General features: G+C 38.2%; 2 protein-coding genes across 8 annotated transcripts in view; one reads left to right on the forward strand and one right to left on the reverse strand.

The window, feature by feature from the left end:
* The window catches only part of LOC122637985, a 20146-nt gene extending 11819 nt beyond the window's left edge, over positions 1-8327 (forward strand). The window contains exons 2-4 of the mRNA XM_043830575.1: positions 5453-5872; positions 5995-6287; positions 6359-8327. Coding sequence (XP_043686510.1) covers positions 5453-5872; positions 5995-6287; positions 6359-8132 — 2487 coding nt within the window. The 3' untranslated portion in view covers positions 8133-8327. The remainder of the gene's footprint in view (positions 1-5452; positions 5873-5994; positions 6288-6358) is intronic.
* Positions 1-24088, reverse strand: part of LOC122637981 (E3 ubiquitin-protein ligase MYCBP2) — a 164771-nt gene that overhangs the window by 25145 nt on the left and 115538 nt on the right. The window lies entirely within an intron of this gene.

Raw genomic sequence — 24088 nt, forward strand, 5'->3', positions numbered from 1 at the left:
GAGAGAGAGAGAGAGAGAGAGAGAGAGAGAGAGAGAGAGAGAGAGAGAGGCGTTCCCAGGATCCGCTTTCGATCGTAGAGGCGAGTTCCAGTGGCGTTTCTCTTGGAGAACGAGGATGGCAGTGGCTTCTCGCCAAAACCACCATCTTCTCGGTACTACAAAATTAATCTGCAACTGCTGCCACCGCCACAACGAACGCCGTTGCACGCTGCAAGATTCAGTCGGGGAGGAAAAGGAGGAGAAGAAGAAGAAGAAGAAGAAGGAGGAGGAGGAGGAGGAGGATGAGGAGAAGGAAGAGAAGGAGGAGGTGTAGGCGGTGAGGAAGAGATGAGGGGCCACAGTAGTAAGCAAGCGTCCCGAACACGCTTTACTTCGTCGTTCATAACTCGAAGGGTAAGGGGAAAGTTGGCTTCTTCTCTTCCTCTTTGTGCCGACGGGCAGAAATAGCCAAGGCACGTTATCCCTGTCCCCTTGAGTCACGAGAGTGCGAGCTACGAAATCGTATGAATTTTAAGAGCGGAGTCTTAGTCATTCATCGGTGAAAACCTCCAACAAGGAGAATCTCCTAGGAAACGAGTTTTCTTCTCTCTCATTTCTATACCTCATACACATGCTTTTCGTCTCTCTTTATTTTCGTCAGAAGAAGGAGAAGAAGAAGAAGAAGAAAAAGAAGAAGTGAAAGAAGGAGAAGGAAGAAGAAAGTTGGACGACACAACAGCTGTTCTCTCGAACGATGCACTGAGAAACAGAGAGAAAGAGATACAGAGAGAGAAAGAGAGAGAAAGAGAGAGAGAGAGAGAGAGAGAGAGGGAGGAAGATAGAGAGAAAGAGAATGACGTCACCGATGCACGCAAGGAAAACATTTTACTTTGGAGCAAGAAAGAGTGCGACAAGATCCTTCTGAGCTTCTCACAAGCGAACAACTTCGATGTTAAGCTCTTTAAAGAGATTTTTATCTTTTTCCTTACTCCCTTATTCTCCTTTCTCTTCTTTCTACGAAAAAAGCAGTTTGCAACTTTTCACTTTTTCTTTGCCACGGTGCTCTACTTTCGACTTTCAACTTCTCGACTAACGTTCTGTTCGAATTGAGAGTACTACTGTAGAAAAGACCTTAGAACTCACGTATTGAATAGTAACTTTTGCTAACTCGTTTGATAAAATTCTTGAAAAAGAAGGAAACTATATAAAATGATATGTGAGATCGACGTTTTAACTTGTTAAATATTCACGTTTCGTTTATGATATAAGGTAAATTCGTTTTTCGATTGAACATTTATCCGGGAGCGGCCAGTCAGAAACTAGCAAGGTGCCGCACCCTGTTCTTGATAAATCGTGGGCACGCAGTTCGTTCCTTTGCATCCTATAATAGATGTAAAGGATCATTCACCTTTATACGGCTCATCCGTTTTAATTTAATCCTCGAATTAAAATATCCTCGTAATACGATCGTCTTCATGAAAAATACCTTAAATCGTTTTTCTTATTTCCAAAAGGCAGAATTACGATATGATGTTTCAAATAATAATTCGATTATAACTGACAGTAATTTTATACGAAACGATCTTCTCGACAACGAAATTGAAATCCCAAAATAGTTCCGTGTTGCTCCGGTACTTCGTCTTCAAATATTTAAATCCAACACCTTTTCTAGAAAGATATAAAAAAGAGAGGGAGAGAGAGAGAGAGACAGAGAGAAAACATTTATCGTCTACTCTCCATTTACGGTCACACTTTCGTCTTTTCTTCTTTCTCGAAATTGAAATCATTATAATTTCTCGACGGTGTTACAAAAAGTCTTCGAGGAAAACGAAAACGAAAAGAAGACGAAGAACCTTGAAAAAGTATTATTCTCCTTCGCGTTTACATAACATTATGCGGTTTCGCGAAGCGTCACTTTATAACCAGAACGTTCTCTATATCGTCCTTGAAAATATTTCTTGAGAGGAGATTCGCAATATCTCGATCAACATCATAGTCTCGTTCGTTACTCGATTCGATAGGCTGACAAGATAATATCGCTTCGGATGCTTATGGAAGATGCACTTTCAGGGATACGATTCTCTTCCAGGCGAATGAGCGAGCGAGCGAGCGAGCGAACGAACGAAGAAACAGGCAAGTAACAAACAGGTAAGCAGGCAAACGAGCGGGCGAACTGACAGGTGGATAGGTTCAAGGCGAACTTCTTGCTTGAAATCGAGTCGCAAATTACGCTCGACCGGCGGCAAGCCGATAAACGAGAAGAAAACGGATATAGGAGCAGCCTGCTTGCTCTCATGCTCGTGCTCGCACACCTTACCTTCCTTTTCTAGCTTCGTATTACATACGACGAACGAAACGACTTGGGATATTTGAGATAGACGAAAAAAAAAAAAAATCAAAAGCACGGTTGCTTTTCTTACGACGTTACAAGTACGTTTGTGAATCATCCTTCTGGTAAGGTACTCCTTAACTGATTTTCCGCTTCTCTGAAGAGTCGTATTTTCGTTCTTCGACTAAGCGAGCGAGTTTGCGAAACGATGACTGAACGTAAGTTTACACTTTTCTCTTCTTTTAGTATTACGCTCGATCCTACTCATTAAACTGAGTTTTCCAAGTTCTTTCGTCGGTCGTTGCCTCTTAAAAATTATGCGACTTATGTAATTACTTGTAAAACGATTATTTAAAGCAATATGAAATTGTAACAAATTTTTAGTAGATCCTTTACAATTGTTTTCGTGCAATTAAACGAGTAAAGAACATATATATATATATATATTTTCTACTCGTACGTACCTCTTGGAATGCATTACAATGAATCAAGTTGTCGTTGCCGAGAGCGCTTTAATACGGTACATTCAGTCTCTCGTTTAACACGTACGGCTAAATGGATGTTGTGATATCCGAGAGACGGAAATATCTCGAGATAATGAATTTAGTTCGTAATGGATACGTGCCTATCTTAAAGCAAGGGCGATCCTGTAATGGCTCTTTCACAATACCTCTCCGTTGCTAAAGGAACCCTTTGTGAAATATGAGTGCGTTCTTTTTTCTATTTTTTTCATTTTTTTTTTTTATTTTTCGAAGGGTTCCTAAGCGCTTTTTCGTTCCTTCCCTCGTAAGGACTGTGCCTAATCGAGAAAACCATTCGAGGAATAAAAAGGAGCAGTTTTCTTTAGAGTTATCGCCGGTATCATCGGACGATGCATTTCGTTGCATTGTGTCGGCGGAAAGTCCATTTCCTAGCTAAGAAGAAATGCGTTTTCTCATGTAAATTTCAAGATTCGACTTCTTGGGAGTCGTTCCAACGCATTTAAAATTTTTCCATTGGGGAAAGAACGTTTCTCTTCAAGAGGGATGCGAACGACTCCACCCTTCGTGTTTACGTAGAGAACGAAGATAGACGGATGCATCAAGAGAAAGAAAAAATTGTCGAAAAGCGTCTCGAAATTTTTCTTTTTCTTTTTCTTCTTCCTTTTCTCCTTTTCATTCTTATTCTTTCGATAAAAATCCATCTTCTCTTTGTTAGAACTCGTTCGTGGGTTTTTAAAAGCAAAATAAACGAAGTGTGAGAACAAACATGTATTCCAACGTTTCGTACAAAATACGATGAAAGATTAATTCATTTTATACACGATATTATTACGATATTTAATACGGATAAATTCGCATGAGCGTACATTGATTTAACGCTCGAAGAAGCTCGATAGAGATATGGCGAAGTCCGGAAGTTGATGTCGGCGGAAGTACTTCTAAAGCTAACTAAATGATGGGCCAATAACAGACGGTCTTTCGTATCGAGAATGCGAGTTGTATGCATGAATTCAAGGAGTAACCTTGAAACTCTGAACGTCTCGAGTTGCCTCGTAACCGCAAGTAGATTCTATCTACTCTTATCTTCCATGCGGTTTACCTATATATTCTGTGGAAGGAAACTTAGCTGATAGCACGTAATTATAAAAATTAGATAGAAAATGGTAATATAATATGAGATCATAATAATAAAGATATAATGGTAAACAAAAAGATATAACCTTGTTCGTATATATTACGGTCGATTGATGGCTGACGTGTGTCTCGTTCGGAGGAATACAAACGACTGACCTATTATTCTTCGAAATGAGTACGCTAAACGAATCGCAATATTTTGCTAATAAATGTTTTGTACATTATTTGTATACATGTACTATTAATATTAAACGGATTTTCTATCGATCGAACGAAACGAGGATAATGTTTATTTCTAAATAAAACTTTCTCTTAAATGAAACATTATTTTTCAACGGATATTATCGAACATTAACAAATATACGTGAATGTTTATGCATATTTTATACCTCTATTTTCTATTGATTATACCAAGCTCGGTTCATTGGAGCCTCACTGAAACGTGCGAACGTTGTAAAACCAGCAAATTGCTTCGTTCGTGCTCGATATCGATTCATTGAAGCGAGATTTGTGGTTCACGATTTCGTGGGAATGAAAGAGCACGCTGTAAGAGGCAATAAACCACTCTTGCCTCTTACTTCTCGATGCATAAAGTATCCAAGATTATGCTGAAGTTTCACCTTTTGGCGATTATCGATGTATCATGTTTTATCGGAGCTACGTTAGAGAAATTACGAGCATGATCACGTTCACCCATTTTCTTCGATCTTATTCACGCGCGAATCAATTTTGTTTGTTCTCCTTTTTTTTCTTTTTCTTTCTCTTTTCGAAACATAATCTTCTTACATCCAATAGATATTTTTCGTTTTTGTTTCGCGCATACAAAAGCATAAATGTACATATATAGGATATTCGACTTTCCGCTTCCATATTTTCCAATCTTCGTATTTTATCCAGAATGCATAACTCGTCGATGCTTTCTCTACATCGGTTACGTATAACCTTTTACACATTATTTACGATATATCGGTACAGTATAGTCCGATAACGGTGCTGCGAAATAAACTACCCCCTTTCTCGCACTTCATATATCTCTTGCGATGAGACGGAACGTTTTCTACGATCATTATTTACCACGATCGTAAGACTCGTCGTCGTTGATGATGCATAAAAGGCGAGCTAAAAATAGATTTGCGAACGATCATAAAAGTAAGAACTCTTTACTTTGTATTCGAAAGAATATTGAATTTGCGATGTTAACGGAGATTCAGAATGCTTACCACTGTTATTTCTTTTCTTTTTACGCGGCCATTTTCACGTTTATGAAAATATTTTACATAACACGTCGTATAAAATGAAACGCCATGCGACGAGTAAAAAAGTGCTGTCAAATAAAAATGTATGATTTTCCTTTTCTCTCTCTCTCTCTCTCTCTCTCTCTCTCTCTCTCTCTCTCTCCCTCTCTTTCTTTCTTTCTTTCTTTCTTTCTTTCCTTTTTTCTTACTAAAATCTTATTGAATAAAACATCATCATCATTATTATGCATCGAGAACGATAAATAAAAATCTTGGATGTTTTTTGTTCGAAGGTCGTGGAACTTTTAGAGGGAACGATTCCATCGGAGGCGATGGAAGTCGAGGTTTCTCATTGCAGAGAACTGAGAATCCAAAGCGGTGCATTCGCTGGCGGTGCACCGCTGAAAAGGGTCCACGTATCCGGTATCTACAGCGTTATAGCGAAGAGGCAGGCCTTTGAAAATTTGAGAGCACCGAACACACACCTCGAGGTCTCCGAGTGTAACAGCGTAATAATCGAAAGTCACGCCTTTAGGAATTCGCGTGGTACTTTGAGTGTCTCGATATCTAGATGTAAACACGTCGCGATAAAGCCGAACGCCTTTTTCTGGTTATTGTGGATAACGGTGAAGGAGGTGCCGACTTTAGAGCTCTCTAGCAATGCTTTTAAATTCGAGTCTTCTCAATATGGCCGGCATGGACAAGCGACCAAGGTTGTGAATATTTTTTTAATTGCATTGTTCTTCTGTTTCTTTTTTCTCGTAAATTATAATAATTAAATATTAAATTAAAATATATAATAAATAAATGTTGAATTGATATTTCCTTCTTTTAGATTATGTTCCAAAGCGTAAGAATCACAGAGTTGCCCACTGCCGTTTTTCCTTCATCGGTCGCGGAAGTACGAATGGACGATATCTGGACGAAGGTCATACGGAAGGAGGCCTTCTGCGCAATGTCGATCTTCAACGTGATCATCAGCAACGCCTCGATATCGGAAATAGAGTCTGGAGCGTTCAGTGATAAGATTCTTATCGAGAGTCTCGAATTCGTTGACGTTAGACTGAAATATATCGAGAGCGGTGCTTTTCGGGCTGGACATAATAACGTAACGATTCAGTATTCCAGGTAAACGATCGATTTCATTGTTATCGATTGAATTTGATTGATCAAAATTGCTTACGCATTTAATTTATTAGATTATCCGACGTGAGATCCGGTGCCATCGAGATATCAGCGGCAACTGTGACGTTCAGCAACAACGAGTTCCAAAGTCTTCACAATCGCTCGATCGTTTTACATCAATGGAACCACATAGCGATCGAGCACAATCTCTTCGTCGATCTCGAGTCGGACGCGATCGTCGCAGAAATGGATGCAAAGCCGACGAAATCGGCGCCGAAATTTGAATTCTCATTTACAGGAAATCACATTCAACAAGCACAGCCGAATTCATTGAAGTTCATCGCGATTTCTCAGCAAGTGAATACCGCCCGTGTCGGCAATAATTACTTCAAGGAAAAGTGCAATTGCAAATTAGAGGATTGGGTGCGCGAAATAACCGGAAGAAATAGTTCGGTATCGTGGATGATGGATTCGAGCTATTGCATGGTAGATAAATTTCTCGAAAAATGTTTCAATTTGCCCGAAGGTTATCTTGACATGAGAAATTTCACGAGATTGATCTGCGAGAAGGGGGATGGTCACGTATATTGCGAAAAGCCATTATCTAAGCCAGAACCGAGCGTGAGTCCACCTAGCGTTGGTCCTCACGTCTATCCAAGACACAAGGGATACTTTGACGTAGAGATGAGCGATCCGGAGCAACTCGAGCGCGAGAAAAGAATCATCGTTGTGATCTGCGTCGTCGCAGTCTTTGTCGTTCTCGTCGTCATCTTAACCTCGGGAATTTTATACATGCGAAGACGCGGTGTCTGTCCAAAGTTAACATCGGGTCCTTTGATGAATCTCACCAGTTGGTTTTCGCCGAACAGCGGCATGACCGCTGCCACCTCGGCAAGATCAATATCGAGACTGAGCGTTCACGAGTACGCTGGTCTCCAACCAGAGACAAGAATACTAGAGGTGGAAACTCAGCCGGACGTCGCCGAGGAAGAGGAGGACGAAACTGTTGGACTTTATCAGTACACCGAGGATAAGGCTACGCAAACATTGCCGGAGGAACTAACGGAGGAGTACCTGAGGGATCTCAGAGACAGATTAAACGATCCCGATAACTATAGTCAAGCTAGAGATATGATCGAACATCTTTATGATCTGATCAAGGTGGAGGAGAGTTGCAACAATAACAACGACAGGCAAACCGGTGGTGCTCCGGGAGAGGAGAACGCCTACGACGTGATCCGTCCAAAAGCAAAGAAACATCGAGGACCGGCAAAGCCTTCGATCAGTGTCGGGACAAGAGTACCATCCCTCGAGAAACTCTTACCGGCTGGTTTAAAAACGAGACCACCCATAACGGAGTACACGGAACCTCGTGACCAAAGGACGAGCGATCAGAATCATCTCTACGCCGAGTTACCTGGTGACGAGACCGTTCCAAGTACCAGTCGTCTCTCTCAACCGGTTCTAGCGAGTTTAGCAGGGAGAGCACCTCAACCTTTACCACCGGACGTCGTCAACGATCATCTCGTTAATGGTTGCTCCGCGAATAGAGACCAGAGAGAACTCGACGTTCCAGAAAGTCCAAAGTTGGAATCCGTCAGGAATCAAGGGAGGCCGATGAGTTTCTTGAAAGCACTCGGCGAGAGTATTCTCGGTGCAACAAAGATCAATAATAATAGCAAGAGGCCGAATTCCTTGTTGTGCGAGTACGCCGAACCGTCCGACGCAACCGCTCATCTCTATTCCGAATTGCCGGAGCCTCAAACCTCGACGCCGGCCGCGAAAATGGCCAATAGACCACTGCCTACAAAGCCCGATCAAGAGTCGAGTAATACGGCTAAGGCGTAACCAACCTTACCGCCGATTATCTGTGATATAAATATTATGTGTATGTATCGTGTCGAGAGCGAAGACTATGTCCCGTAACATTTTTCCTCTTCTCGTCTCCTACGTTCAGTTTTTGTCCATTATACCGAACATAAATCGAGAGATCGGTATTAAAGGGAGCGTTCACAAAGCGAGAAGTTATATTAGTTGCGCGTTGTAAAAAAAAAAAAAATTAAAAAAAAAAAAGAAAAAAAAGAAAAGCGAGGAAAAAACATATCGAGAAATAGTGTAATTGGATTTCATATATGTTCTTTCCATCGTAAAACGTGTTTCTATCATTCACGATCGTCACGGTTGGTCGCGTATGATTGGAACTTTTTTTGTCGGTGTTTCATCCTTTCGGTTTTATTTTACTTTCTTTTTTTTTTTTTCATTCCTTCCTTTATTTTTCTTTTTTTAATCCCTCTCTCTTTTTCCTTCTTCTTTTTCTCTCTCTTTTTTCTTTCTTCCCTTTTTCTTTTTTATTTCTTCTTCCTTGCGTCTCCACCATCGGAATAGACATTTTATAACGTAGCACGAACGTTCGTTCGCGCGTGTGAGAAAAGACGAAAGATTGGCCGTTTCTATTTAAAGCGAGTATTTCCGAGATACAAATGTACCATAGATTTACGTGTATAGTAAAAATATGCTGCGACAGGTATTAATAAAAGAATATTTTACAAGGACCAAACGTCACTGTTGATTATTATTCCGATCTACTCTTAAAGATAAATTATATACGCGAGCCAACGTTTTCCTGGAACTAGAAAGGGAACTCTTTTCTTCGTGCGTTATCGATCGACCAGGTCGAAAGTCGTGTCATCTATTATATTAAGTATTCTATCCTTTAGCTGGCCTGCGTTCTTATCGTACTTCTATCTATCCCGACGACGTCGCAAACTCCTGCATCTATTTCTATCGTGTAGCCAGTACTATCGTCTGAGAACTAGTCCCCTCTTATCTCGAAAAGAATTTTACGAGATCCTTAGACTCTCTATCCTCTCTCTTTCGTAGTTTAGCCCTCGTTAGAAGTCTTTCTTCGTCGAGTGGAGTTCAGAGGTCGTTGCTGGATTTTTCGTCCGTCTGTCTCTCTCTCTCTCTCTTTTTTATTCTCTCATTTTCTTCCTCTCTCTCTCTCTCTCTCTCTCTCTCTCTCTCTGTTTCTCTTCCATTCGCAGTGGTGCTCCGAAACACTTCGAGATCCACTCGCAAGTAAAAAGCAAGCAGGAGTTTCGGCGGAGTAGGAAAAGTCAGAGAGAAGATATTCTTAATCTCTCTCGCTCTCTCTTCTTCTCTTCTTTCTGGGCGTAGTCGACGTATATCCACGGCGAGACCAAACTATTCAGCGTGGAATGCGAGAGGAGCAAATAGAGGAGGAAACCGACTAGCCGTGCCCTCAGCATCGTGGCCCGAACCACAAGCCTGTGTCGCAGCTGTTGACGTTCAAATGGCTGCTATCTTCTCTTTCCAATTCATTTTAAAAGACTCGAAACTTTGTTTCTCTGTTAAACGCGCGAAAAAGAGAGATATTTATAAAGAGGAAGCATTTAATAATTGCCGTGCAAATCGTTAAATAAAAATGATTAATTTTATTGCTCGTAGATGGATCGAGAGAAGATCGAAGATATCGAATGAAAATGGGTACGATTCGAGTTAAGCTTGCCCAAAAATATTTTACGGTCTTTATCTCCCATTGCAATGCCGTCGACAAGGCGAAGAGCGATAGCTCGAGTTATCCGAAGTAGTTGCTCCTATCGTGCGCCGATTCGTCGGATTGTTTATGGTGGTCCATTACTCAGATAAGAGTGTCATTTCTCTCGAGACCGGCTGCTCGTCGTGAAAAGTCGCGGGGGATGGGAGGGCTAACGAGTTCTCGACGAGAAGCAATTTGTTGCTTCCTCTCCACCTTCGATCTTCGTTTCTTACTAAGAGGATTTTCGAAGGTAAACGCTCGGTTATAAACGACTATTTTATAAGTCCCTTTAAAAACAAAAGGAAAGGGAATTTTGTAATGAAATCAGTTGTAACCCGATAAATCGATTTCCAAATAACGATAGAGAAAATAACGGCTTTAAAAATAGACCGTATAATACCTATTGAAAAATATAATATACGTAGTACTGCTGCAAATGACATTTCACGGTAATAATTATCGAACGTATATTCTAGGTACCTTCGTCGCGATTGTTTGTTCCTTTAAATGACCCATGATTAAACGATGATCTCATTCTGATTAGTAAAAATACAATTTTTATTTAATGAAAAGAACAAAAAATGCTAGACGATAGTAATAGCGTATAATATTGTTAACGAAATAAATTTGTTAATAGAAATCGCATCAATATTAATCGACGAATAAAAAGAGAAATATATTTAACAATGTAATAGATAAAATAGACGTCCTCGAAGTTTTCGATGTGAAACGTTTTTGATGAGAAAATATGAGGGAAAATAAAAGAAGAGAAAGAAGATAAAGAGAAAGATTCAAGGCGGAAGCGTGCAAGAGAGATCGCGAGTCGCGTGATGGCGTGGTCGTGTGAGAATAATCCGTAGGGCAGCCTGGCAACTCTATCATGTTTCATCAAGCAGCCAATCATTTCATCACTCGGATGACCGTATCTCTCCCATCCGATTTACCGAGGTTCTAACCTGTTTCTATCTGGTCCCTGACCTAATCCCTGCGAGATACTACGACAATCGATCGAGGTTTGCCAGAGGATATCTTCGAAGGATACGGGACGATAATACGGGATGATGATAGGGCTACGCGAACCGTTCGAGATACTAAAATCACGAAGGGTCGTGTGGCAAGCCCTATGCTCCTTCCGTCTAACGAGCTTTCTTAGATTTAACCGATAAATGCCAATTCAATCTCTCTCTCTCTCTCTTTTTCGCGTGCTTTCTGTCAAGGTAAAAAAAAAAGAAATCTTCATTCAAAAGAAAGAGAGACAAGAAAAGAAGAGACGTAAGTCACGGATTGTTTTTCTTCTGAATTTTCTCGAGGGATGCTTCGAGCTCTGCTACTCATAAAAATAAACTTTCTGCTTTGCAAGAAACAACGTAGATGTGTATATCTTTCATAAATATGTATGCATATATATATATATACATACACATACGAGTACACGTATATATATATACATGCATACATACCTACGTACATACATACATTTGTATGTATTATAGATACATAAATTTCTACATGGAATCTCAAAAATGAGATATGCATTTTCTCAAAATTTTGCCGACGTTCCTCCTCGACACAAATTGTTCCGCTTATTACCGTATATATCGTAATGTCGCGGTATTCATAAAATTAGCTATGTCGACGATCATGGCAAACCCTTCTACTTTTGTTACAATGGTACAACAACTTTTGGAAAGTTTCCCGAAGCGTAGGTACCAATGGAAATTAGATTTCCTCTCTACGAACGAACGCTTTGTTTTCGCTTTGTCCAAGCCGCACGGAGAAGTTGTTTCGCGGTTTATTACGTTTCACCGCATCGACAACGTCGAAAAGAAATTGCGGTTTTACAGTGACAACGAGTTCGTGATCAAATAAGCTAATACCGATAAGAGATTAGTTACGTTTGGACAGTTTTATTTATAATCAAGACGAAAAACAATGATCGATATAATTTTTATGATCTATTTTGTAATAATAATTATCCCGACAATCTTTTAGTTAGAATGATAGATATTAATATAAATGGAACAGTGAAATTCTAGCCATAAGAGAGACAGTTATCTTTCAACGACGTATGATTTCGACGAACGCTCTCAATCGACGTTTCTATTTCGTCGTGACTACGGTATAGGGGACATGGTGCGCCCTAATATCCACCGTCTGTGCCTTACGATCCGACGTGTCACGTGTCGCAACGATATTGCAACCAAGGGTCTAATGGACCTTTAAATCGAATGTCTCTCTATATACAGTCAGTCACAGAAATATTCAAACAGTTTTCAAATTGAATAACTTTTTTCTAAACCGGATAAAGAGATATGAAATTTTTAATAGATTGATACAAAAGAAAAATTGATATACTATCGGATCGTAACATATATATGGGGTTACAATATGTTAACATTTGCAATCGAACTTATCAATGATGAACGAGTTTATTAATATGGTACTACAACCTAAAAAAAAAGAAAAAAAAACTAGATAAGTATACGTTTTTAAGGACGACTGCAGAGAGTTCCTTATTAAAGATTCAATAGAGTATCGGTTGACTTACTGAATTTCATTGGTAGCTTTTCCTCTTCATCCTGGTACGCTTGTTCGTTCCGGCAATTCGTTCGTTGCATCCGTGAAACGTCGGAACGTTTGCGAGTCACGTGTTGAATCTCGAGGCACCCGCGTACAAGAGAAAAACGAAAAGAAGAATCGAGAAACAGGATGTCGTCGTGGCAGACACGACTTGCCATCGTGTGCGGTTATGTCTATACGTGTGTGTATATGTATATGTGGGTGGGAGAGGGAGGAGGAGAAGAGATCTAAGAGAAAGAAAGGAAGAAAGGAAGAGAGAAAGAAAAATAGAAGGGAAAAGAGAAGGATAAAAAATGTATTACACTCGGGTCCTTTTCGAATCAAAAGCCAATTAGGCAGGATATAAATGTTAATAGAAAAAGGAAAAAGAAAATAAGCATACAAGTGAAACAAATGATACGTCAATCTCAATGACTTTTGAACTTATTAAGTTTTGTAGTAAATCAGATGAGAAAGAGAAAAGAAAAAAAAAAAATCAGTAGGACTCTTTCGATTAAGATCCTCGATCAACGATATCCTAAGTCCTCGAGATTTTCTTTGTAAATCGCGAACGTCGCCGAGGGCATTGCAGTTTGCAGACGGCATATCGCCCGAGAGGCAGGGACTCTTCGTCTCGCTTCCCCATTGAAATCTAAATATACTCCGCGATATTAATAGCAGTATGGTGCATGGCTGCCGTAGAAAGGACCGCTTTATAGCTGGTCGCGATACGCTATGGGAGCAGATCGAATGGTGGAAAAGCACGTTTTCCTGGACGAACGAGATCGAGTAGACATCCACAAAAAAATACAAATTCCGAACGATCGTTTCGAATGCTTGTTTCGAAATGATTCCCGATCGTCGATACACGCTGCATACATGCATACATACATATATCGAACGAACGAGATTGTCAGTCTATCTCCGCAAGTATCAAAAAAGCTATTCCGTCGATCTAAAACAAAAAAGAAAAAAAAAAGAAAGGGAAAGGAAAAAAGAAAGAAAAAAGAAAAATGTCCACTTCGACGATATACTAATTTAATTAAACGAATCGACTTAATTATTATTTCTTCGCAATGATCTTGACTTCCTTTCGATTCGTATTTCATATCGTTGTCTTCGTTTCTAACCATAGAAAATCTGGCCATGGTACTCGAAAAGGGAAAGAAAAAGGCACAAGTATATAAGTACTACCTCGGAAATCTATAAAGACCCGAACTCCGGAAGCTTCTCACGCTTCTCTCGCGACAAAAGGCGGCCGAAAGAGAAAAAGGAGAACTATTTGAAAGATGCTATGCGGGTTCAGACTCATGCTCTCGTCGTCGTCGTCGTCGTCGTCTTCGTCTTCGTCCTCCTCCTCTCATGATTCTTCTTTTCATCGATGCTCCTTCCACGTGACGCCTCTTTCGAAACTTTCATTCTGCACCTGCATCTCGGTGATTTTCTTCAATGATACATTTTTCAAAACGCTGTCTCTCTCTCTCTCTCTCTCTCTCTCTATCTATCTCTTTCTTTTTCTAACAAATCCGTTCATTATACCAAATGGAAAATAAACGAGAAAGAGAGAGAGAGACAAAGAGGAAATGTCATTGAGCCAACAAGATGAGTTCATTCTCAAAACGTTACATCGAATACATGGAATGTAACGCAAGAGGAAGCATTAATTGCGTTTACTTTCTACCGAGAAATTAGCCGTAACCATCGCCTATTGTGCGAAAGCAGGAGAATTCCAGCCTTTGAAGTGGTATTGTACTAAGCGAGCAGATAATGGAGGTGGATAATACTCCAGTAAATTTCGATTTTGCTATTATTATTCGATTATATTATCATTAGGATCTATGCAGGATATGGATATAATCGTTCGAAAAATTTCTCACCTCTTTTTTTCTATTAATTTGTTTTTTTATTTTTCCTTTCTTTCTCTTCAATTTGATTTGTCGTTGATCGGGTACTTGTATTTTTAGAAAATGAAATACATGTCAAAGGTCGACAATCTGTCTCTCTTTTCTCTCTCTCTCTCTCTCTCTCTCTCTCTCTCTCTCTCTCTCTCTCTCTCTCTCTTACCCCTTATGATTTCGATAACGGTTGAGCTATGGACGGTTATATTTTGTTCTGATTGATCGTTGGCTTGTCCAGAAAACTTATCGTCCGCTCGGTTCGCTCGAGAAGACTTATCGGTCCACTCGATTTCCTGTAGAAATGTTGGATTCTTCTGTCTCCATGTTTTTTTCTGTTCTTTTGCTTTTATTTTTTTATTATCATTTTTTTTTTGTATTTTATCGAAGACGGACGAACGATTGATAAGAAAATAATATTCGCTAATCTTTTATATTATAAACTTGTTACGAGGCGAATATATATATATATATATATATATATATATATATATATATATATATAAATAGAAGAGAGAAAGAGAGAAAAAATTAGAAAGAAAAAAAAAACGATCTCTCGTAACGAAGATGGTTGTATGTAGACCAATAAAACCGTAGAAGTAGCGATGAGATCATCGGAACGGAAGTGATCTTTGAATCGAATTGAGAACTTAATTCACCTCGCTCTTACTCTTTCGTTCCTTTGACTTTAACCACTCTGTGATGTCTATTTGACACTAGAATGAATTCATTGTATGGAATAAGATAAAAATAGGATCAGGAATATTAAACAAGTAAATCGAACATTGAAATTAATTATTCCACGGTGTATACGTTAATGCTAATAGTTTAACATTTTTCGATTACATTGTTGATCCGATATATTTTCTAGACAACGATAATGAAAGAAATAATTTATAAAAGATATAAATATTCAAGATCGACAATTTTATTTACTAGAATTATGTAATATCGTTTATCTATTATTTAACAAAATTGTTATTTAACAAGATATAACTCTGTACCAATGGAGTTCTTCAAGAAGAAAAGCCTCGAGCATGAACTTAAATATCTACTTGCCAGATGGCAACACGGTACGCTCAAAACGAATGCTACCATGATGGAAATAAAAAATTGCAAGAAGAATTCCAAGATCTAAACTACAACTGGGTCATCATACAACACGTACATATGATAGAACGCGTACGAATTATCTCGTGCAAATAAAATCTCGTAAAAAATAATCTTCCTTCTTTCGAGTCCTTTTATCTTTTAAGAGAGACAAAAAAAGAGAAAGAGAGGGAAAAGGGATGGAATAGGGAGGAAAAGAGGGGTAGACAGAGAGAGAGAGAGAGAGAGAGGGAGAGAGAGGAAGAGAGAGAGCACTTCCGTGGCAAACAGTAAAACGAGAATAGCGAGATTTATTATTCACGAGCCCCTGATCCTGTTTGTACGGTATTTCTAATGGAAGATAAACATAATCCCAAACCACGAACCAAATAGAAGTGCTGCATCGGATATCGCGTAATTAATTAATTGGCGTATTCTACAATCGTCCTGTATCCTGAGAATATTTTATCCTTTATCTCTCAACAATGTGATTTTTTTTCTAAATAAATTTGAACAAGCAATATTAACTTGTTGGCAAATAGTAAAAGATCTTTACCATAAGACAAAATCGTAAAGGAAACATAAGATAAAGAAATTTGTTGTTTTAAGTCGAGTCGAAAGGAATTTTAGAGAATAGAATAGACCGTTTTATTATTCACGACTTCGGCCACCCTCACGAGAGGCACTGCCACCGGCCGGCTGCTCCTAATGAAAGATAAACACAATCAATCCGGGTACGGCCAAAAGAGGGAATATTATATCGGATGGTCGTGTAATTCCGTAGCCGAAAGCCACTAGAGTTATATCCCCGTTTGCGCGTAGACGTTGTTTTCGTTTCATTATATCCCTCTTCTCGTGGGTTATCATCGCTAATTATCCGACCAAAAGGGTGTCCTCGGCATCCATCCCCCGAATACCAGGGTAATTGGGTCCTGATCCTTTTATCCGACGTCGTTCAATTTTTCTCTCGAAGGAAAAAAAGAAAAAAAAAAAAAAAAGAGGAAAAAAGAAGATGGATGCGATTGAAAAATCAAAACCATCGCGATTCTATGCTATCTCGTTTGGTAATGCATGTCGTCGTCTCGTTATCGAACTTGGGTGTATAACTTTCGCAGGAATTATTTCCTGCGAGAAATGAAAAATCATTGCGATAACATTAGCGATTCATACATCGTAACAATTGATCGTTGATTTCGTTAAACATTTATCTTTTACGTTAACCATTTACATTTTACCACGCATTTGTTATTTATGAATATCATGAATTCCTCATTGCTTTACTACCGAATATCATACGATAGGAATACGCAGTTCGATCGAAACCGAAATAGCTGACATTAATTTTACATAATGTATCCTTCGTTTGTATCATTTATAACTATGCGCATAGAGATATACATATTTGCTCTTTCTCTCGGATAGAGCGAGCATCAACGAAAACTCTAAAGCAATATCGATAAACTATTATATGTATATGATTTTTGTATTGCGAAAAGCGAGCTATTTTATTTATATATATATATATATATATATATATATATATATATATATATACGTATATATGTATGTATGTATGTATGTATTTATACATATATATATTTTTTTCTTTTTTCTCGAACACAATTCTTTTCGTTTTTCTCTCATATATACCTCCGATTTGTAGCTTTTAAAAAGCAAAACTCCATCGTCGAATATAGATTATTTCGAATATAGATAAAGTATAATACCTTTTATAGTGTACGCTTTTTTGTACGAGTGAACCGTACGATCGCAATAACTCGATTATTTAAGCAAACTGGCTAACGAGAAAACAAAAAGGAAGGGAAAAAAAAAGAAAAAAGAAAATCCTATCGGATCATCATCGATTCTCTTTCATTTTATTCGCATCTTTATAAATATTATTTTACGATCTCATCATTTTATATCTCATTCACTATTACAGTTTTATTTAATACTTCTCTTTTATGTGTAGAACTTTTCTACAAAGAATTTCGAAATTCTTGAAAGCTTTTTCACGATCGTTGCTCGCTTCGTTTCGTAAAAACTCGTAAATACGTGTTGCAATGCGAAGGAAAAATAGCATCGTGCTTGTTCGACCATTAACCCAGTAATTGAAACGATTATAGCGAACGTTCGGAACTCGATTGTACTCGAACGTACATACGTCGGTATCGGCTTAAAATGACCAACGAAAGGAGTTTAGATCCAGGACTGCTGAACCCACCCCATCCAAATAGCGGTTTTTCCCCGACGAATACAAAAATTCGTTCAAATCGTCGGAAAACGGTGGCACACGTCGAGGTGGCTCGTCCGTGGGAAAAGAGGGTGGGAGGGAAGGAGGGAGGGGAAAATAACGAAAAAAACGTATTCAAAAAGAAAAAAAAAACGAGAGAAGAGAAAAATAATAGAGAAACGAGACCAGAGGCACGGGGGAAACAAAATAAAAAAACAACAATAACAACAACTGGAATACCAGTGAAATAGCGATCTCGTTACGCCATGCATACGCTTCGCGATTGGTTCACTGTTCGCTCGTGTTACGTGGGCTCTCTTTTCCGATCTCGTATTTTTCACCGATGGAATTATTAACGACTATAACAGCACCCTCGATAGGGTCGCGTGCCCGTTAATCTCGGTCAGCCCTAGCTTTTTTCCCGTTCTCTCTCTTTCTCTTTCTTTTTATCTAATATTATCTCTGTTCCTTTATTTCTTTTATTTTTTTTTCCGTGTTCCTCTAATAAGTTCCATTTATTTTTATCCATTTATTTCATTTCATTAACATGGAAATTATTGTTGGATTAGCTTAATGTAATATTAAAAAATTTCTGCTAATTTAACTTACTATTAGCTTAATTATTCGAACCCGTTATATGTATATACGCACCGTTAAAAATTTCCTGGTTATATTCGTTCTAATTGAGAATGAAATGAGCGACAAAATGGACGATTAAGAAATAATCAGGTTATAATGTTAGCATGATTTTTTAATTCATATTAGATACCTTAGAGAAGTTATTTTCGTGGATTTGGATAAAAACTGAAAATAGCATCGTCGAGAAATCACGAACAGACGAATATAATTCTTCGCTTGGTTGGAAGAGCTTTCATCTTTCTATTTCTCTCTCTCTCTCTCTCTCTCTCTCTCTTCTCTCTCTATTTTTTCCTTTACCTTTTCTTCTTTCAAGAGGAACGTACATCAAAGAAAGATGGAATGTGTACGTTATCGTCGTTAAAAGGAAACCTCTTACCAAGCTCATTAAAAGGAATTTGTTATCGCACAGACTAATTCACTCAAGACCATAGGAAAGAGCTTTTTCTTTGCGTTCTTTAAAATAAATATATTTAAAGTAAATCACTGCTAAAGATTAATGACAAGCAATAGCAACTAACACAATACTTTTTTCATATTAATAAACTTTGATATTAATTGCAAAGCATTATTCTCATCACTAACAAAGAGAAGATTTGAGAAAGCTACTCAAACCTGCTTCTTCTTTCTTCTTTGAGGATTCAAGCTCTTGTCGAAGGTAGGTGAAGAAGGAGTGGATTAGATAGAAAGAGAGAGAGAGAAAGAGAGAAAGAGAAAAAAAAGAGAGGGAGGGATGCAACCAAGAGGGAGAATTTCCTCTTTTCGACGAAAATCATTTCCTCCTAATGCGTTCAATCAACGAAATTAAAGAATACCGTTTCTATACTAGTTATTCAACGTGATTAAGGAACGGTAAAACAAAAAGATCTTTACAATTGTCAGATACACAAAAAGAAATGTAAAAGAAGTTTCGTTCGAATTCGTTCGTAAAAACGTATGAAAACGATTGCGATCAAGAGATATCGACAAAATACGCGTCCGTTAGATATAAAATAATGGATGAGTAGAGTGTGAGTGACGGTATTAAGGGTCGATAAAATAAAATGTCTAGAACGAAAGGTACGTTCCAAAAGAAGTTTCGTAAGTATGTATTATTGACAATATCGAAATATCGATTTCCTTTATATTATTTGTCGCGAACATCTCGAAAATATTATTCAGAATATATTTTTCGAAAGGGATAAATATATAGGCGTTTTTCTATATTTCGTCCGTTGATTAATTAATTAAAAAGAATCGATAAATATAAATCAACAGAACGCACGATGAACACGACGAATTAAGAACAACATTTGAAATGTTCAAGTTTGTTTCGCGATACGTTAGTCGATATTCGAGCATTGTTAAAATTTTCAAATTTATGTATCGTCAAGGAGCACCCGTTATTTCGTTATGTGATGCTATTTCAAGAGCACTATGCATATAAAATTACGTATCTCAACTTGACACGATTACTTTTCAAAGAGCTTTCACGTTGCGAAACAAGCCCTTAATGGAAGAGAGATATAGCGGGAAGCTAGAGATAAGCCGCATTATTGCGAGCTCTCGACTCAATGAAACGTTACGCGACAAAAAGCTTTCTTCGAGACATCTCTTCTTTCCGTTTTCCGTTTCAGTTTTTTCCAAAATAGATAAGCATACTCTATCGATACGAAAAAGTATTCGAAACGTCGATTATTGTAGATTGTATTTCGACCTTTGTACGATCCTCAAAAGAAAAAGACAATTTAAAATTTATCCTTTGGATTATTCCGTATCTCGGTGAATCTATTTGCAATTGAAACAAGTTAGAAATAATTCGAATAATCGTTAATTCGATTAATCGTTATATCAGTTTTATCGTTCGGCGAATAACATTTAAATTCGATCGATCGTGATAATTGATTAACGATATACGAAACATGAATATCGTGAATCGAAAACATGAATCGAAATAAGAAAAAATATCTTTTTCCAATTGGTTCAATTTTGGAAATAAACCAAATGAAAATGGGACAAATCGATATTGTATTAATATCTACGTATTATAATTGTATATACAAGTCCTATATTGTTATATATGTATATATTGATATACGAACGAATAATGTGGTGGACCTACAATAAATGCATTAATAAATTGTTCTAATACTACATTTCGCATATCCATTGGACGATCAATCTCGCATCACAGCTAATTACCAAACTATACATACATACGTGTACCATATAGGTAAGGTTCGAAGAATGAGCAGCGTACTGCTCTCATGAAAACGTCATTAGACCGAAGATAGGGATACGGTTCGTGCGAATTCTAGACAAGTATCGTTCAACTACGCTCGTTCACCCTTATCTCCTTCGCTAACTCGAAAAGTTAGGGAACATTGGCAAACACCGACTAGTAAAGATACAACCCGGACCACCCTTTTCTACGATTCGTACAATCTGATAGGGTAATTCGGATAACAATGACAACTTTGTTATTCGTTAACGCACTTACCAAGAAGATACACTATAGTTCTTAACGATAAATCACCTTTTAAACTTACCGTCTCGTAATTCGGTAGAGCTGACGAATAACTCAGAGCGAACTTCCTACTTCGCGAAGCGAGTTATGCGAATTATTATTCCACCGAATCAGCATTCATTAAAACTGCGATCGTAATCTTACAACATTATCCTTCGCCCTACGGGCTGAGAGTGGAGTCTCTAAGTGCTAAAAACTGAGTTTACGTCGTAATTCGTAAAGTCTCGTAAATATCTCCTACGGAACTTCCTGCGAGTTGAATTTATTCCGTGACACGAAAAAGGAAAAGAAGAAGAAGAAGAAGAAGAAGAGAAGAAGAAGAAGAGGAGGAGGAGGAAGAAGAAAAAAAAAGCCTCGTGGGATTTTCCTTTAAAATAGACAAGAAAACGAGAATGTTCTTTTCTTCTCCTTTTCAAATTTTCGATCGTTTTCCTGCAGGTGAATGAACAGCACGGAGTTAGTTGATATAAATAATATAAAGAGATTTTCTGTAAACTTAATAAAGATGAGAGAAACTGGAAAAGTAAAAGAAAAAAGAAAGGAAATCCAAATGAAAAGAAGAACCGTAGGGAGGAAACACGAATTAATTTCCAACGCAATTCGAGAGAGGGTAGATGAAGAGAAAGAGAGAGAGAGAGAGAGAGAGCGACGTGGGTGAGAGAAAGAGAAATGAGGAGGTGAAGAGGATAAGAGAGAAAGAGAAAGAGAAAGAGAGAGGGAGAGAGAGAGACAGAGACAGATAGATAAATAGATAGATAGAGAGTGAGATGACTCGTAGCAATCTCCTCGAAATTCCATTAGTACGCCTCTGAGTAGCCGGGATTTGAGAGCGGTGGGACGCTTTAAAGCGGACAGCTTCGTTCATTAAGCCACGTAAAATATTTACGGCCTCGTCATTGACACTTCTGCTAAGAGCAGTAAAAGTGTCTTCGTTTCGACGCACCGTGCTAACTCCGTAATCCTCAGCAGTGACGAATGTTTAAACCATTTTGTCGGGTATCCCGTTACATCTACCTACCATTCGTTCGAAGAAGCGTAAAAAATACGGATAAACTCGCTTTACCGTTTGCACTGTTGAGCTTTGATAAAAAAAAAAGAGAGAGAGAGAGAGAGAGAGAAAGAGAGAAAAAAAAAGGAAAAGAAAATTCTACCTTTCTTTTAAAAATATCTACAAAGCTTGTTTCTCACTGATATAAAGAGTTCTTAAGCGAAGGTGAGGTACGAAAGGATTTTTTTCACGAAAAGCAACGGGGAACGTCAACCGGAACTACTTTCTATTATTTTGCCTGCTTAATTTTTCTTTGTCTCTCTCTTTCTCTCTTTCTTTCTTTCTCTCTTTCTTTCTTTCTTTCTTTCTTTCTTTCTTTCTTTCTTTCTTTCTTTCTTTCTTTCTTTCTTTCCTTCTCTTTACTCGAATAAAGGAGAAAAAAGAAAATGATAGAAAAGAATTAAAAGTGCCGAGACAATGACCTTGGAACGTTTCGACGAGTACATACTTGAAATTACGCGCAATGTCGCCTCTGACCTACGCTAATTACCGTCGAAATTGCACTCTCCGTGATGGCAGCTATGTCGCTGTTGCTGGTCTGCTCAGAAGGTCCGGGTGTATTGTTACCGGAAACTTTCATTGTCGTCGAAGAGAAGAAGAAAGAAAAGAAAAAAAACGAAAGAAAATAAAAAGAAAGAGAGAGAGAGAGAGAGAGAGAGAGAGGAAAGAGAAGAGAAGCAAGCACTCTTGGCATCATTTACCGTACAGGGAAATTTCGTAACTCTCGTCACCATTTCTTTACTCTTGTCGACTTCCTGCTTACTCTAGGAACTTTTGACTTCAACTTCAACATTACGTCGAAACGTCCAAGTTGTCATCTTGCGGACATCCGCTCTAGACGGCTTTCACGAGGGCCAAGTCGTTTGTCGATTAAACGACTCTATCGATCCTACTTCAAATATCTTTCTATCGCTCGCTTCGATAACTCCATTGAAATTTCATACAAACTAACTCTCTTCCAAAAGCTAGAGCTAGCTAGCTAGGTAGCTAGCTAGCACGCTTACGTACAGCTTAGGTCGTTCTGCATTCTCTTTCTCCGAAAACAACCCTACAACAATCTCTTTATTACTAGTGGATTTCAACGGTAGGGAAAGAGGAACAACGTTCGTACCGCAAAATCAGGAGACGGAGATACGTCTCAAGGGAGTTTCTCACGGATTCCACGGAGTTTAGTTAACGGCTGGCAAACGATGGCGAGACAATCCGTGGCTTCTATCAGGCTTCCGCAAATTCCGCGTGGAACCCAAAAGTTGCATGGCACTGCCATGGCAGAAGGTAATGATGAAGTTTTGGGTCGCGAGAAAACCACTTCGGGACACCGTTTCTACTATCCTGTAACCTCTCCTTCCCTTTCTCTTTCTCTCGCTTTCTCTCTCTCTTTATCTCTTTATTCTCTTTCTCAACAACGTCGTTTACTTACTACACGGATACCTAAGTATCATCACGTCCAACGCTAAAGATAATAACGAAATAAAGAAATAAGAGAGAAACAAAATTAAAAAATTAAGTAATAAAAAGAAAAAAATGCAATCTCGATTGTTTTTATTAGAATTCTCCGAAAAGGAAATGAAATAACGCGTGATTGTAAATTATATCTCACAGTTGAAAGTGTTATCGGGTTTTGGAATTCATGTTACGATATGCAATGCCTCAGAACGATTGACACGCGAATACGGTTGCGTTATCAGAACAATACGGGAAAGAGATGCGCTTTAAGCAAATACCGATCGAGATTGTATATATATATATATATATATATATATATATATATATATAGCGTAAATACATATGTATGTATTACCGAAAAGCTCGTCGGCTTTGACAGAATCGTTCCGATTCTACGTGTATTTCTTCCTTGTGGATAACGTAAGCGTTTGCCCGATAACTGCGTGACGGTTCTCGCGTATCGACAGCTGAACTTCGAGCTGTGCTCAACGTCCAAAATATCGGACATCGTTGTTTCAAATACGTTGATGATTATAAATACGTACATAGATTTTAAACGAAAAAGGTATTTATGTATATTTATATTTGATATCAAATATGCGCCAAATATGTACGAAATTGTTAAAACCATGCCAATATGTAATAAAATTATTTATCCTACATTAATAAACGAGGAGAGAGAGTAATTAAATTAAACAAATGTAAAATAAATTTGATTTACGTTACGAAATATAAAAAGTACTTTTTGATAGAGGCGATTCAATTTGCGTCCAACCACGAGCGTGTCCCAACGATGAATGAACGATTCAAGGACAGTTGTTGTTGTTTATACG

The sequence above is a fragment of the Vespula pensylvanica genome, chromosome 2, assembly GCF_014466175.1.
Source record: "Vespula pensylvanica isolate Volc-1 chromosome 2, ASM1446617v1, whole genome shotgun sequence".
NCBI classification, from domain to species: Eukaryota; Metazoa; Arthropoda; class Insecta; order Hymenoptera; family Vespidae; genus Vespula; species Vespula pensylvanica.